A 16,914-nucleotide genomic window follows, 5' to 3' on the forward strand; every position below is an offset into this window, starting at 1 on the left:
ATGACCCATGCCAACAAGTATTCCTGAATCTACGTGACAGCGAGTCCGTGAAGTCTTGACCAGCGTAAGAGGTGTACCAAATAAAAGTAGGATTGAAGAAATCGTAGAAAATTCGCCTATCGTTAAAATAGAAAAATTCTTTCGCCAAAGTCAGGAGCTCATTAAGAGGAGCCTCTATCTCCCATACTTGGCCTCGGAGTCAACCCTTTCCCGAGTAGATTTATTTATAGAACCCCTCCCTTGGGACATTCATCACGCCCACTGTTGTAAAAGCCAATCAAAACAGAGCTATCTCAGCGTCAAGGGAATTATGATACTTTTTGCGGGAAAAACCTGTTCCTAAAAATAAATTTACTCGGGAAAGGGTTGACTCAAGGAATTACAGGAGATAGAGGCTCCTCTTGATGAGCTCCTGCCAAAGTTCATTTTTTTAATATGGGCTTTCAAATAGGAAAATAAAACTTTTTACGTTATGGGCACCTTAATGTGGTAGTAATTACCGCAATTGAAAACTACACAATGATGCCTTTGCATAGCGATCATAACTAAAGCAATTTCTTTACCACTGGGGGCACATAGGGAGCCATTTTGTATTTCAACTTCCCTATTTTCCTTTGTTCTTGAGAAGCACAATTTCATTTTGCTTGCAGAGTTCAATGTCAAGGGAAGACCATGGTCGCTAAAACTATCTTCTACATTGTCAATTACTTTCTCACTGGTGGTTGATGTCATGACCACATGCTCATAATAACGGCTGTAAGTAGTCAACAATGACCATAATGGAGTGTCCGGTGTTGCAATCAATGCCTTTAACGGATTTGGGCGAGGAACCAGTTGCTACTTTCAGCAGGATTTGCAAAATTTTTCCGCTGCCTTATCCATACTATTCCACCATACTTTACTTCACAGATTTTGATTTGTTCTGACAATGACCAAGCGTCCCTCGTGGACAAAGGCAATTGCTTGAGGTCTGAGCTTGCTTGGTAGTACTGTGCGGATACATCTTTGCACTAGTTGCCCAATTACACACAGTTCACCTGCAGCTGGTGCGTAAGCCTAGAATTCCTCTAATCGACCGGTTTTGATTGCCTTTCTCAGAGCTTTCAACACTTCATCCACTGCAGGTGTTTCCTCAACTTCTCTAGTATTGATAGACTCCCACGCAGACGTTTTTTGGGCTTCATCATGCGATCCTCCTCCACTAACATCTGCTAAAACGAAAAACCACTTCCGTTCGTGGATTACGGACCAATCAGGGACCGTTTTCCAGTTTTGGGTAAAGTCGTGTTTTGCATGGCGTTCTTTCGCAGCATGTGATTGGCTATGCAGAACACAATTAGGCAATGCTGATTGGGTTTCTTTAAATAGTGGCCGTTGAACGGAAGTGGTTTTTCGTTTCATCGGATCTTCATGGGGGAGTAACGCGTAACGACGCCCTGAGAACGTCTGCGTGGGAGGCTATTGTACTGAGGGCCTTAGGTGTGGCCTTGATGGCTGCAATTCGAATACCCTTCTGCTGGATGATGATGGTTTGCAGCTTTGTTGTGATTTAACAAACAGGAAAGAGGGCCAGTCAGTCAAATTAAGGGGTTGCAGGTTAATCACCCAACGTTCGATGCGGGCGCAGGGTTTGGAACGGCCCCGTGTTGGGAGCGAAACAGGGAATAAATGTGCTGCTGTAATTAGCCAGCCATAGAAAGCTTCTTAATTTGCTGACTCTTGTAGGCTCCCTTGTTTCTTGCAGAGGTCTACCTCTTTCTTCTGTCGGGCCGATTCCTTTCTCAGATAGGATGATACCCATAAACAATGTAAACCTGTCCACACTAAACAAGCATTTGTCAACATTGGAAGGCAAGATATACTGTTTTAGGTGTCCATGGTCTTGCGCAGAGCCGTGTAAATATCTCATGTTGAGCAATAGATAACCCATGTTGGTGGAGCTGTCACTTGCTGAACTGACGCCAAACATTTAAAACTTTTATGTGTGTGGCCTTTGTGTGTTACGAGGATGGTGATCTAGCGTGACCCTAAACTTTTTACGTTATGGGCACCTTCATGTGGTAGTAATAACCGTAACTGAAAACTTTACAATGATGCCTTTGCATAAGGATCATAACTGAGGCAATTTCTTTACCACTGGGGGCACATAGGGAGCCATTTTGAATTTCAACTTCCCCATTTGCCTTTGTTCATTTCTCGAGAAGCACAATTCCATTTTGCTTGCAGAGTTCAATGTTAAGGGAAGATCATAGTGGCTAAAATTATCTTCTACATTGTCAGCTACTTTCTCACTGGTGGTTGATGTTATGACCACATACTCATAATAACGGCTGCAAGCCTAGAATTCTTCTAATCAACCAGTTTTGATTGCCTTTCTCAGAGCTTTCAACTCTTCATCCACTGCAGGTGTTTCCTCAACTTCTCTTCTCTTGCAGACGTATTACGAGGATGGTGATCTAGCGTGACCCTAGACTGCTGAGGCTCCAGCTGGTGGTATTTCCACTAGCTTGCTAAAAACATTTGTACCATTCATGTTGTGTAGCAACTCATCTACAGTTGATATTGGGTATGGACTCATTTGCTTGCCTCATGTCTTGCACAAATGAATGTCACCATCCGCCTTTGGAATGATTACTATTGGTGTGACCCATGTTGCGGGCCATCGACTTCTTCTATGAGGTGACAGTCCAATAGTTCCTGAACTTACGCCGAACTTTTTGAATACACCCTCCAGAGTGGACATTTTTGAATCTGCTATGAATCCAGAACCTTGTGGAGGCTAAATCCGGAAACTTTTTTATCCGGATAGCGTAACAAGATCGAGCTCAGTTCCTTGTCGTGAAATCAACTCTCAAGATGGCTGCCGAGGGAGCTTTAGCAACGACAACGACGACGGCAACGAGAACGTTACAAATTTGCATGCCCTGCACGTGTCTTTTTCCTTTTTGTCAATTTCTTTGCCGTCGTCAGCAAAACTACAACCTGAAATAACCAAGTTTGAGGGGTTCTGGAGAACGTCAGCACTTGGACATAAATGTTCATTTTTCTCCCCTAAATTAACCGCCGCTCGTAACGGTTTCATTTCTGAAGGACTGCCACTCCTTTGTCATATTAAAAAGTTCAGAATAGTCGCGAAGTGATCGCAATAACGGGAATTTATGTTTTTACATGACGTTCTCGTTGCCGTTGCCGTCGTCATTGCTAAAGCTCCCTATTATTTCTTTATGGCGCATGCTTTGTTACTTCTGTTTCCATGAGGAGTCCTGAGTACTAGCATGAATCCGGATACGCTTCGGATGCGTGTACGGGCAAATTCGATTTGAATACGCTACGTTTGGATGGGAATATTTTGGCTTCTTTTTTCGTTTCTTCGATCATTTCTTTGTTTAGTTTAGGTATTTTCAATCACTGTAAACCACTCAAATGCGAAATAAAGTTGTTGTTGTTGTTGTTGAATCCGGAAAGAAAAAGTTGCGGATTCAAAGATATCCGGATGCGTGTGGACTGGGCCTAAGAAAGGACGACGACGACGACGACAGCGGCTTCAAGACCGCAACATGACAATAAGTTCAATGAGCAAAAACAATAGTTTTGCACGCGCTTCACGTGCGTTTTACATTTTGATACATTTCTTTGCCGTTCTCGTCTTGACAACCACGTGAAATGATCAAATTCGAGGTCTTGTGGAGGACGAGAGCACCTAACGATGAATTTTCAATTTTCTCCCCAAACACCAGCAACGCGTTTATGACAAATTTAGTTCTGGAACGTTTATGTGCACTTTTCACGCCAAACGACTTGGAAAACTCACGAAATTATTACAATTATGGTAAATGATGTTTTTAGATAGCGTTCTAGAAGCCTTACTCGTCTCCCTATTTCAAAGTGGGTGCCATACAATTTGATAAACCTGAAGGGTATTCTAAGCCTTTAGTTTTGTTTATTTCGTGTTTCCATTGCAAAAAAGAGAAGTATACATCAGTTTAAACCGCTTTTCTTCTGCCACAAGCATTCTAGTACTTAGAAGTTAACTGAAGTTGCGAAGAATAGTGCTACAGAGTTGAACGCGAAAATCATTCGTCAAATCTAGTGAAAAAGTCATATGCCTGGTTTTCAATAGAAAATTATGAATAAAACCTAGACGGTGGAGGAGAATGTTCATAAGAATAAATAAATTTACCCAGTTCTTGTAATCTAATATTCGAAAATTTGATAGTTCTAATTCTTTGAAGATTGGGTCTGAGTGATTGATTTAGGAATTATTTTGACGGTACACTTTGCAAAGAGACAAGACTACGAAGATTGGATTTGTACATGCACAATAATACAATAATGACTATAAGGATAAACTAAACATCAGTACAGAGTTCTGAAACAAAATTTAGTAAAAGAACTACACCTGAAATTAAATGCTATAGCTTCAGAGATTTTGTAAGCCAATTGAGGAGTTCAGGGTTTCCAAGAAAGATGTTAGTCAAGCACAACCCCAAGAAAGGCCATTCTACGATCTGTTCCATTCTTTAATCATTTTGGCAGATTTGCGTTAAAAGATGATGTCTTTTCTCTCGAGGCTTAAATAGAATAAACAATTATTTTTCTGCAAGTTTCTTTGCCTTCAACTAGGTTACCAAATAACTAGACCTAAGAGACAAGCATCGTCATATCAGTAAAATCAGGTCTGGTAGTTTGAATACATCACTGAAGTCATGAACAAAGAATAAGAAAAATGAGGGAACCACAATGGATCCTCCCGGAGCGCGGGTGCGTATATTAATGACCGTTAAACCAAACAAATTACGGCAACGTAATGGACCCCTTAGCGTTCACATTTATGAAACAGAATTTTTTTTATCTACCATAACAAAGGCCTTAAGGCCCGGTCAAACGATAAGTGTTGGACGACCCAACATGTTGGGTGAACCAACATTTTATCATTTGGCCACCGTGTTTGATGACCACTCAACATGTTGGATGATGTTGGAACATGTTTGATGCAGTATCAAACATTTGATCCAACATTTCTTTTGTTTTCATGTTGGATGCGTGAAATTTTGTTTGTTTGGCCAGTCTCAACAACATCTTACATGCGCGCACGCGCATTAGGACTGCAAATTCAGTCGTTACCATAGACACCGTTTGCTCGTGTCAGTGTAGTTTGAAAATGTCAATATCAATCGCTCGGATGCACTTATTATTTTATGCCCTCCTTTTGGGACTTGACGAGAGGTAATATCCGCTTCTATTTCTCGCAATATCACCGTGAAGTCCTCGAATTTCATTCTTATCATCTGGTGATAAGCTGGCGTGTCTTCGGCGGCTAGTTCTCGAACAATATTGGTGAAATAACCATTCTCTTGTCGTCTTCGAATCCATTCTCTTGTTTTACCTCGTTTACTTGCTCTATCCTCGGTTTCTTCAAGCTCGTCGGGCACGAATAACACTGATAAACAATCTCCCTTTCTTTTCCGCCATGTTGCATAACATACGTGGATGTTACAACGTGGTGTACGCTGGGAAATATCCTTACCCACAACCCAACGCGTCTCATGTTTGTTCAAACATGTTGAATGGATGTTTGGTATCGTTTGGCCACACCTTAATTTCAACATGTTGCACTGTCCAACATGCAGCCAACATGTTGAGTCGTCCAACATTTATCGTTTGGCCGGACCTTTAGAATATAAATAAACACACACCTATGAGATGTTCACTGCCATCAAGCGCAAGATAACCTCTTGTGCAGGTCAATCAGTGGTAAAGAGATAGTAAATACGCAATGTAGAGAAAACATAAACTTAGTGTAATGTATAATGTGCTAAATGTGACGTAATTTATTTAAGCTACTTACCGGACGGTTATAGATAATTACTTTCTAGTGCAACTTTGAGATTCCAGGGGACATTTAGAGCAGTCTGTATGTCATAAAAAGTGATTGACCACCAGCTTTAAACACTGGTATCACACGAACAATTTGATTTGATCAGGAAAATCTGATGACAAAAAACAACAATATTACTTTGACTAATATGGGACAAATTTTTGCCATTTAAATACGCCTATTTTGTGCGGTCAATTCTGGCTTTAAAAATTCAGTTTAAATCAAACAAAGGCCTCAGCAAAAGGAGTAAAGAGTTTGACGTCAACAGCAAAAAAAAGACCTAATCGGCTAACTCAATGTTGTACCCAATTCAAACCCTTTGGGAACAAAACGTTTTGTTCCAGGTATTTTCATATCATTTAAATATGAAGGCTACATTATCATGCAAATACAATGCGCAAAGAATCTTAATCCCGGGTGATTTGAACACTGAATTAGCCGATTAGGTCTATTGTCTTTGTTAGACCCATAATGACATGCGGTCTCTTTTGTGTTGGTTTGGCTACGTACCTGCAGCATTTGTGGTCAGTGCATTGAACTTCTCATGCTTTCTTTTGTATTTTTCAAGGAGCGCCCTCAATTTCAAAGACGATCTTCCTTGTTCTTAAGAGTTCTTGTAATCAAGAATGGCAGACAACAAGATGAACGTTTTCGAGCAGCATATACAAGACCTTAGCGTTGCCAGAAACGAGGAAAACAGAAAAGGGGAGGGTATTGCATATTTGAATTTAGGCAATTATTATTATGGCTTGGCTTATTTTGAACAGGCCAAGAGGGATTACACAGAAGCATTAAGGATTTTTAAGGAAATAGGTTTCAGTGCTGGAAAAGGAAACGCCTGTGGCAATCTCGGCCGTGCTTGTCACAGTCTGGGATATTTTAAGCGAGCCATAAAGTATTATGAACAACATCTTAGCATTGCAAAAGAAGTAAGGGACAGGGCCGGAGAGGGAAGAGCCAATAGTAATCTCGGCAACGCTTATCACAGGCTGGGCAATTTTAAGCGAGCCATAGAGTACCACGAACAACATCTTAGCATTGCAAAAGAAGGAGGGGATAGGGCCGGAGAAGGAGGGGCCAATGGTAATCTCGGCGCCGCTTACCACAGTCTGGGCAATTTTAAGCGAGCAATAGAGTACCACGAACAACATCTTAGCATTGCAAAAGAAGGAGGGGATAGGGCAGGAGAGGGAAGGGCCAACGGTAATCTCGGCAACGCTTATTGCAGTCTGGGATATTTTAAGCGAGCCATAGAGTATCATGAACAAGATCTTAGCATTGCAAAAGAAGTAGGGGATAGGGCCAGGGAGGGAGGGGCCAATGGTAATCTCGGCAACGCTTATCACAGGCTGAGCAATTTTAAGCGAGCCATAGAGTACCATGAACAAGGTGTTAGCATTGCAAAAGAAGTAGGGGATAGGGCCGCAGAAGGAGAGGCCAGTGGTAATCTCGGCAACGCTTATAAAAGTCTGGGCAATTTTAAGCGAGCCATAGAGTACCACGAACAACATCTTAGCATTGCAAAAGAAGGAGGGGATAGGGCCGGAGAGGGAAGGGCCAACGGTAATCTCGGCACCGCTTATCGCAATCTGGGATATTTTAAGCGAGCCATAGAGTACCACGAACAACATCTTAGCATTGCAAAAGAAGTAGGGGATAGGGCCGGGGAGGGAAGGGCCAATGGTAATCTCGGCAACGCTTATCACAGTGTGGGCAATTTTAAGCGAGCCATAGTGTACCATGAACAACATCTAAGCATTGCAAAAGAAATAGGGGATTGGGCCGGGGAAGGAGGGGCCAATGGTAATCTCGGCAACGCTTATGGCAGGCTGGGCAATTTTAAGCGAGCCATAGATTACCATAAACAACATCTTAGCATTGCAAAAGAAGTAGGGGATAGGGCCGGGGAGGGAATGGCCAATGGTAATCTCGGCAACGCTTATTGCAGGCTGAGCAATTTTAAGCGAGCCATAGAGTATCACGAACAACATCTTAGCATTGCAAAAGAAGTAGGGGATAGGGCCAGGGAAGGAGGGGCCAATGGTAATCTCGGCAACGCTTATCAAAGTGTGGGCAATTTGAAGCGAGCCATAGAGTATCATGAACAACATCTTAGCATTGCAAACGAAGTAGGGGATAGGGCCGGGGAGGGAACGGCCAATGGTAATCTTGGCAACGCTTATCACAGTCTGGGCAATTTTAAGCGAGCAATAGAGTACCACGAACAAGATCTTAGCATTGCAAAAGAAGTAGGGGATAGGGCCGGGGAGGGAAGGGCCAATGGTAATCTCGGCAACGCTTATCGCAGTCTGGGCAATTTTAAACGAGCCATAGAGTATCACGAACAACATCTTAGCATTGCAAAAGAAGTAGGGGATAGGGCCAGGGAAGGAGGGGCCAATGGTAATCTCGGCAACGCTTATCAAAGTGTGGGCAATTTGAAGCGAGCCATAGAGTATCATGAACAACATCTTAGCATTGCAAACGAAGTAGGGGATAGGGCCGGGGAGGGAACGGCCAATGGTAATCTTGGCAACGCTTATCTCAGTCTGGGCAATATAAAGCGAGCCATAGAGTATCACGAACAAGATCTTAGCATTGCAAAAGAAGTAGGGGATAAGGCCGGGGAGGGAAGGGCCAATGGTAATCTCGGTGCCGCTTATGGCAGAATGGGTGAGCTGGAAAATGCTCTTCTCTTTAGCGAACATCATCTTACTATTTCCAAGGAAACGGAGGATCCATTAGGGCAAGGAAACGCTTGCTATCAGCTAGGTCTTTTTAATGTATTTTTAGGCTCGTTGTGCAAAGCCCTTAATTTTTTTCGTCTAAGCATAAAACATTTCGATGAAACAAGGCGTCTTCTTCAGTTAGAAGACGCATGGAAAATCAGCTTTCGTGATACAAAACAAGGGGCGTACACAGCTCTGTGGACAGCACTTTTGAAGAATGGAGAGGTTGATGAGGCTTTGTGTGCTGCTGAACAAGGACGTGCACAGGCTTTGATAGACATTTTGAAGGTGCGATTTGGCGTTGATGAAGAACTTACCTCGGCAAGTGCGAGGACGGAAACTATCTCCACTCTTATGAAATATTTGCCTTTACAAACAGTTTTCATAGCACTTGCAGGGAACACTATCAGTCTTTGGCTTCTGAGAAGAGCAAGCGGAATAAACTATATGGAAAAGGAAATCGAAAATGGAAGTGCTGACTCACTGATAAAGACTGCTTTGAAACAGATTGGCGCTGGGGCTGTTGTCCGATGCGAGAATCGCTCGGTACACAGACATCGTAGTCGGTTCTCTTGCAGTGGAGAAGATGTTGAGGAATCTCTTCAGTCTTTCAGCGTGTCCGACAACCCCTTGCAGTCCTTGTATGATTTCTTAATCAGTCCCATTGCAGACTTGCTCCAGGGTGATGACTTGGTCTTTGTTCCTGATGGACCATTTTGCTTGGCTCCTTATTCGGCATTGAGTGACTCTGTCAGGATCCGTACTTTTCCCTCGCTAACCGCCTTAAAAGTGATCTCAAGTGCACTTGACGACTTCAATAGTAAGAGTGAAGCGCTACTTGTGGGCGATCCGTGCTTAAAGGAAATCACTTGGGGCACCGGTGGACCCATGTCTAAACAGTTGCCGTGTGCGAAAAAAGAGGTGGAGATGATTGGAAAACTTCTGCACACTGCGCCTCTCATTGGCGAAAATGCAACGAAAACTGAGGTCCTGAAAAGAATGAAGTCAGTTGCTTTAATCCACATTGCGGCTCATGGAGATGATGAATTTGGAGAAATTGTTTTGGCCCCAAATCCCAACCGTGCATCCCAGATTCCCAAAGAGGAAGATTACATGTTAAAAATGAACGATGTTCATGCAGTTCGTCTTCAGGCAAAGCTGGTTGTGCTGAGTTGCTGTCATAGTGGTCAAGGAGAAGTAAAATCTGAGGGTGTGGTGGGAATAGCCAGAGCTTTCCTGTGTGCTGGTGCCCGGTCTGTTTTGGTGTCACTCTGGGCAATTGATGATGAGGCGACCTTCTTGTTCATGAAGAGTTTTTATCAACACTTGGCAGATAGGAAAAGTACAAGTTTAGCTCTTCACCATGCCATGAAATCTCTTCGGGAGACAAAGGAGTATTCCGCCATTAAATACTGGGCGCCATTTGTTCTAATTGGCGATGATGTCTCATTTGAATTTGGGCTACAACAACTCGAACAGAATGGTAAGCGCTGTTCGAATATGATTTTAATTACTGAAAAGAAATATGATGTACAGGTTTAGTGTCGGAAAGTTGTCGAGAGGAAAAGATAAGGTGGGTATCAGAGGTTTTTTCTCGCGCGTGGCAGACGAGCGGGTCACAATAGAGACATGACCGACACCGAAAACAGCGCAAGAAAAACCTCTGGCACCCAGGGTAGGTAACTTCCTCATAGAGAAAGAGTTTAAAATCGGTCGTCAATGTACTTCATTTACAAACTGCTTTGGCTAAGGACTAAAATAAATATTAATTGCATTCACCGGCTGGTCTTTTATATACCGGATCCGAAATAGTTAATATTCATGAAACAAAAGAACAAAGCGAACATAATAATGCCTAATTAGCAAGGCCTGATCGGAATAACAATGGTTCTTCTGTTCTCTGCCATTTTAGTCCGCTGTATGAAATTCTACCCCATTCACCGGGTCGGGTACGTGTAAACAATGCAATGGACTGAAAATAAATCACTAATTGCCAGTTACCGCCGTAAAGTAAAGTTAGATATGGAGCTTAAGCACGCGCGTTTTTGAGGCGCAGACGGCAACCGTAAGAGAACATTTCGCGTGCCAGGACATTGATGTCTCCCAGATTTTTATGCTAATAATCTCTAAAGATACTTAGGAATGTAAATGTGGTTGTTTGAAGACGAGGTAAAGGGGAAAACTGTTCAAGCGCGTGCTTAAGCTCCCTATTCAGGGCTTATAAACTACATCATGTCACAGTTATACTTAGTTGAATGTGAATTGTTGCTCTCTTCCTAAGCTTATCTATGTAAAAACGCTTTCACGGATGAAACAAACTGTCTTAAGTGCTACTATGATCAAAAAAACATTTCCTTTTTTTTCTTCAGAATTCTAAAGTGTGTTCGCTTAACACCTGACTGGCAAAATTTTGGGCTTTGAGTTTTATCCAAAGGTTGTTTATTTCGAGTGTCAAGTTTTGGATTTCACGGTCCGCCATTTCTCAAGTTCAAAACTGACTGATTGGACCTTGGAGGGTTGGATCTAGGGAAAATGACATCATTTACTCACTAGCTTAAAATTTCAGCGTGTAAACTCAACTTACTATATATGCAAGACATGAGTTTGAAAATGTGAAAGCCCGAAACTCCCGTGCTGCATATTAATTCAGCAGCATACACACGCATTGCGTTCTTAAAGGAGTGAGTGTTTGACGTCATTTTCTCCTCGACCCAGCTCTCTGAAGATTTTAAAGTTAGGAATGGCGGACCAATAAATGAGAAAATCCAGTTAAAATAAACAGGTGTCTCTTCAAAATCAGAACTTAAAACTGGGGTCACTTAGTATTTAGTTAACATGGTTTTGAAATTTAAAGAAAAAGAAGAATTCGGTCTTAGTAGCACTTTAATAATCATTTAGCAATCAGAATGAAATTCCTAATCGTCATTTAACCCGCTATCTTTTTTCTTTTCTTTCTTACTTTTTTTTCAGAAACGGCGTCCAAAACTTGAGATAAATACTTCTTAGACTGTAATGCGTCAATATGTCAATTTCCTTACTTCAATTAAATGAGTTATTGTAAGCATTCAAGCATTTAACCTCATCATAAGCGGTAAAGGAATATGGTGAACTTTCCATTTAAGTCCAAGACAGAATTTCCAGGAAGAACCGTTTTTCATGCATACTGGAAAGGCTAAATATCAATGCTGACACATGTTATGATCATCCTTTTTTTCTCAAAAAAGCAAAATTTTAAGACAAAGTTGCCAGGTCTTCTCACTAGTCTTTCTGTGAAAAAAAGGTGCGAAAGACACCTTATTCCAAAATGGCCGCCATTTAAACATTCTTTTGCTTTTATTCAAATTTGCCCTTGATGCCTCGTTCTTAAGCCTAAAATTCAAAAGAATATTTTTTCTTGAACGAGGCAACAAGGGCCAATTTGTATGCGCATAAATCAGCGGCCATTTTGGAATAAGGTGTAGAGAGCCCATGGACAAGGAAATGGCAAGTTTTTCTGAAGAATCTAAAATGTAGATTTCCTGAGATTTTTAAGAAGGCCAACGCAAAATAAAAAAAAAATGGCCGACTACTGGGGCAAATTCCTAGAAGCTAACAAATTATGAAAGTAGAAATTACTTGTTGTCCTAATTAATACACATAAAGGTTTTAAGACTCGAACTTTTCTATTCAAGAAATTGCTTGAAAAAGGTTCCAGAATCAAACAAATAGGAAGTTTCTCAGAAACGCGGATTTTCTAAGATACTGCCATAGAGGTGCAAGGCAAAATAGGGTGATTGACTGGTTTTCATGTACTAAATTCTAATTGCATTTGCCTTTGATTTTTATCCTTTGTACCAGTAATTGTCGTATTTTGAGTCAAAATTGAACCAAGGAAACATGTTAAACCTAGTTTTCGTTTGTCCGGAAAATCGCAGACGATCGGGGATTTCGCAGTTTCCCCGACCTTCGCAGTGTTTGTCGACTGATGAAAACCATCAATGGTAGACATCCCCTATAATCTGGGATGGTCGGGGACGAATCGGCAAAATAGGAAGCGTTTCTATTTTCCCAACATGTCCCAGATTTTTGCGATCGTCGACGATCATTCCCGTCATATGAAAACACAAAGTTGTAATTTCGGGGACGTCGGCGATGGTTTTAGCTCTTTATTGATCTTTTAAATTGCGTGTTTCAATTTTTGGCGCACTTTCCATTTTCCGCCAAAGTCACTATTGGGAGGATCTAGGACAAGCGTCTGGCGATTTTCCGATATGTGGGCAAAGTCTGGGACGATCGGGAAAATGCTAGACTCCCACGCAAACACTCTTAGGGCTTCGTCACGTTCCTCCCCCACAAGGGGACGAAGCCCTCAGAGTGTCTGCGTGGGAGGCAACCAAAAAACTGATCATAGATCTTTGCTGATGTTTTTGCTACTCCATGAAGGCTCCATTCTCCGCAAAGTGGTGATCACCGTATTCGTACAGGAGAAAATAGCCATTCTTTGACGGATTAAGCCTGGTGCCTGCGTCAATGAAAATCCGCCATTTTATCAATGTGGGAGCTTATGCTCACGCCAATGATGCAAGAAGGGTTGCGCAATGTAAAACCAGGAAATCACCTTAAATACACACTGTTTACACCGTAATGATGGCGTTTTTAACACTTTGTATTTTGCAGTTATCATTCACTTTTAGCTTAACTAAGAATAACTAAGAATTAAGAAATAAAGAAACTGAAGGTTATTGTACAAGATCCGATCACGGAGTTGAAGTTACCATACTGGTCCAGTGTCAACTGTTTCTTTGCCGAAACTACAAAGAGGAAAATGCATGAAACCAAGCGCATCTCAGAGGACCATCCCAGTTTAATCAATTAAGTATTTTTTCCAAACAATCTGGCAATCAATGAGGCAATAATGTTATATTTTTTCCTCAAATTGAACACGGCGCGTGGCTTTTGTTAACTTCAATCTAAACGCACTGAAACTGTTTCAAACTCAAACGCCTAACGTCAAACTTGAAACTCTTGTTTGCGATCGCGCGATCTGCGGTTAACTTAGATCTTATAAGAGCTATATTACTTATTGAAGTGTCATTCGGATGATTACAATCGCCTCACATTTTTTTAGGACACTCAGTGGAAGTGTTCAATCGTCATTATGCAAAGGCTCCAAAAATCCAGTACATGAGATGTACCGTGAGTGAGAGTAGACTCTGTTGGCTGGCTCTCGAGCTTATATTAAAACTGGTACCTCTTGATGTTGATGACCAATTCATCTGTCCTTCATAGACGTTCGAAACTTCATAGACGGAGTCGTAGTTCTTGACAAGGTAGTTTACAATAAAGCTATGGCTGATTTGTTGAGTGAAAATTTAAAAAATTGGAATCTGATCTCACTCTACGCACGGAAGGTCAGTTACAGCGGTTTTTACGTAAACTTAAGAAACAACATCTATCGTGAAATTTATCCTACTGGTTCCCAATCAGGTTATATGGTCTACCTAAATTGCATAATGTCAAAGATCCCAAAACTGTCACACCTCCTTTCAGACCCATTGTGTCATCAATAGGCACCTACAATTACAACTCAGCTAAGTATCTTTGTTCTTTGCTTAAACCCCACATATCTTCAGAGTTTTGTGCAACAGATATGTTCTCTTTTGTCCGAGAGATTCAACAGTTTGATTTCAGCGACAAGTTTCTAGTGTCCTATGATGTCACTAGCCTTTTACAAATCATCCCTTTATCCAGACCTCTCAAGTTTCACGATTTTGTCGTGAGACTCACAGTTTTCAGTTCAATTTCACGGTCTCACGACGAGACAATCAAATGTCACGATAAATCTTTAGTTTTCACAAAACCTTTGGGTTTTCTTCACTTACTCTCAATGCAAATCCTTCAGTTTATTATTACCAGTGAAAACTAATTTGAAACTGTAATTACGCCTGTTACGCGCTGACTGTAAATTTGAAGTGTCGATGGTAAGACGCCACGCCACTATTAATAGGCACCCAGGCAACTTCTTTTCTTGACGCTAACGACGCAGCTGCATTTGCATAATACGGCACAAAATTCAACAAAATTCAAAGACTTCAAGTCAAACAGAAGAAGCCTTCAAGAAGTCCTTTTTATTATTTGAGTTATGTAACCAAACTGATCCATTTGTTTCGTGTGTGTATGTGTTGTGGTTTAATTTAATTTTCGGTTTAAATTTTGTCAAGCCGGTTTATTTCTTTCAAACCAGTTTGTTTTTTCCAAACCAGTTTAACTATTGAACTGGGGTGTAGGATGGCGCAGTGGTGAGGGCACTTGCCTCTCACCAATGTAGTCCAGGTTCGATTCCCAGACTCGGTGCCATACATGGGTTGAGTTTGTTGGTTCTCTACTCTGCACCGAGAGGTTTTCTCCGGGTATTCCGGTTTCTCCTTTCCTCAAAAGCCAACATTTGACTTGAAATTGTTAATTTCAGTTTACAGTGTCCGTCCAGCGCTAGAACGACTAGACACTTAAATAAAGTTCCTTTCTTTTTAATTTTTGGTTTAAAAGAGCCTTTGAATGGTTAGCTTCAGACAGAAACACTGGGCAATGGTCACGATCGTTGTATTTAGGCATAAGGACTGCGTCAGTTTGAGTTTAGGGTTGTCATTATCAAATTGTGGTTTGTTTTCAGAAGGTTTGGGTTGGAGTCATAAAATGGGTTGGTATTTAGGCCTAATAAGTGGATTTCTGACTGGTTAACTAAGTAATGCGGTTTGGGTAACAGACACTGTCCACAAAAGTAACCAATTGAATAGATGCATTTTATGTTTTAAATATAATCTGAATGCAAGAAATAAAGATGCAGTCAAACAAAGTGTTGTTACTTCATTTATTTGCAAACTGAACAAATGCTACCGACAAGTATTGTTAGCTTGCTTGCAAGCAGCTGTGAACGAAATTTCTTTGCAATAATCGACTGTCACATTGCTCTAAGTACAAGGATATAACCTTGAAAATTAAATAAGCCCTTAAATGATTCCTTGTGGAGTAACTAGTTTAGCATAGCCTTTCCTAATCTCCATTATTTTGCCCAACAGCAATTTCGGGTGTACAGGACTCGTTTTGTCTACCCTGTCTATTTGGATTGCAACCATGTCATCGATCTTGAAAGGTGCCTTCCTTGGTTGTCTGGTTTGTTTTACCATTTCTTCATTGCATTGACGGTGTCGTTCACGTATCTTGTGGCGTTTGGCTGCTCTTTCAACAGTTTCACACTGATCATTGTCTAAAGTGTTTTTACCAGAAGCTACATAGCTCAGTGGCTTCCCCTTTACATTTAATGAGTTTTCATCAGTGTTCTGGTGGTTCTCACAGTGGGCCGTTATTCCGAAAACTGCTTCGTATGGTGTTGTGTTTATTGCCCTGTGGAGAGTGATGTTCATAGTATATGAAGCCTGCATTTTGTACTCACACCATCTTTCAATCATGTTCATGTTAATTGACCCCATAATTATTGACCTCATATTTTCTTTCCATGTTCTTGCCGCTCCATGGGACAGCTTGATTTGAGTTTCCTCGCAAAATGATTTTAGTTTCGCATTGTAAAATTCACCTTCATTGTCTGTAAGGACTCTTTTCGGGTATCCATAGGAATAGCAGTAATTCTTTACAGCATCGAGAACTTCATCTGCTGGTTTTGCGTGTAGGGCCTAGGGGATATCAATTGACGAACTTTAATTTGTATGATGATAAGATTAATCGGCTTCTGTGCGGTGTAAAACGCACCAGTGACGTCAGGCCATAACCTCAGATATTGATTGAAAACTCAAGGTGGGGTTCTGGGTCTCTGGGGTCTCAGGGGTCTACTTGTGAGGATTTCGACATGTGTACGGTAAATTCCGTACATCAAGTCAATCTCCAGCTTTGACAAAAATGACGGTGCTTGTAATGGTTTGGTTACCTCTTTGACTTTACTGGTAATTGGTTTGTGTTCTGCATACAGTCGACATAAGCTCACAAAGAGGTTAATAACCTTTTGGCAGCAAAGTTCTGTTTCACCCAGTGTTCTGTCTTTTAGATATTGTCGTCTACGAATAAAGTAATTTCAGATTTACTGGTCTTCTGCTGTTGTTTAAACTTTAAGGCTGTCCAGCGCAAAAAGAAATTCCATTTGGCTACACAATTTGGAGTGGAATCGTCGCAGGTTGAAGCCGTAGTTCGTAGGAGATTGTGATGAAAAATAAGCCCTGTTCGCTTTTTATGAATATTCTGACATGACTCCTGGGATTTCAGGACAAATAGGCCATTTTCGTTACGACAAAAACAATAAAAACACGTTGGAATGAATGT

General features: G+C 41.3%; 1 protein-coding gene across 1 annotated transcript in view; it reads left to right on the plus strand.

Moving 5' to 3' along the window:
• Positions 1-13,191, plus strand: part of LOC137972417 (tetratricopeptide repeat protein 28-like) — a 57,119-nt gene extending 43,928 nt beyond the window's left edge. Inside the window, exons 6-8 of the mRNA XM_068819124.1 lie at positions 6,843-8,307; positions 8,647-10,090; positions 11,578-13,191. Coding sequence (XP_068675225.1) covers positions 6,843-8,307; positions 8,647-10,090; positions 11,578-11,597 — 2,929 coding nt within the window. The 3' untranslated portion in view covers positions 11,598-13,191. The remainder of the gene's footprint in view (positions 1-6,842; positions 8,308-8,646; positions 10,091-11,577) is intronic.
• Positions 13,192-16,914: the final 3,723 nt, after the last annotated feature.

The sequence above is a fragment of the Montipora foliosa genome, chromosome 10, assembly GCF_036669935.1.
Source record: "Montipora foliosa isolate CH-2021 chromosome 10, ASM3666993v2, whole genome shotgun sequence".
Taxonomy (NCBI): domain Eukaryota; kingdom Metazoa; phylum Cnidaria; class Anthozoa; order Scleractinia; family Acroporidae; genus Montipora; species Montipora foliosa.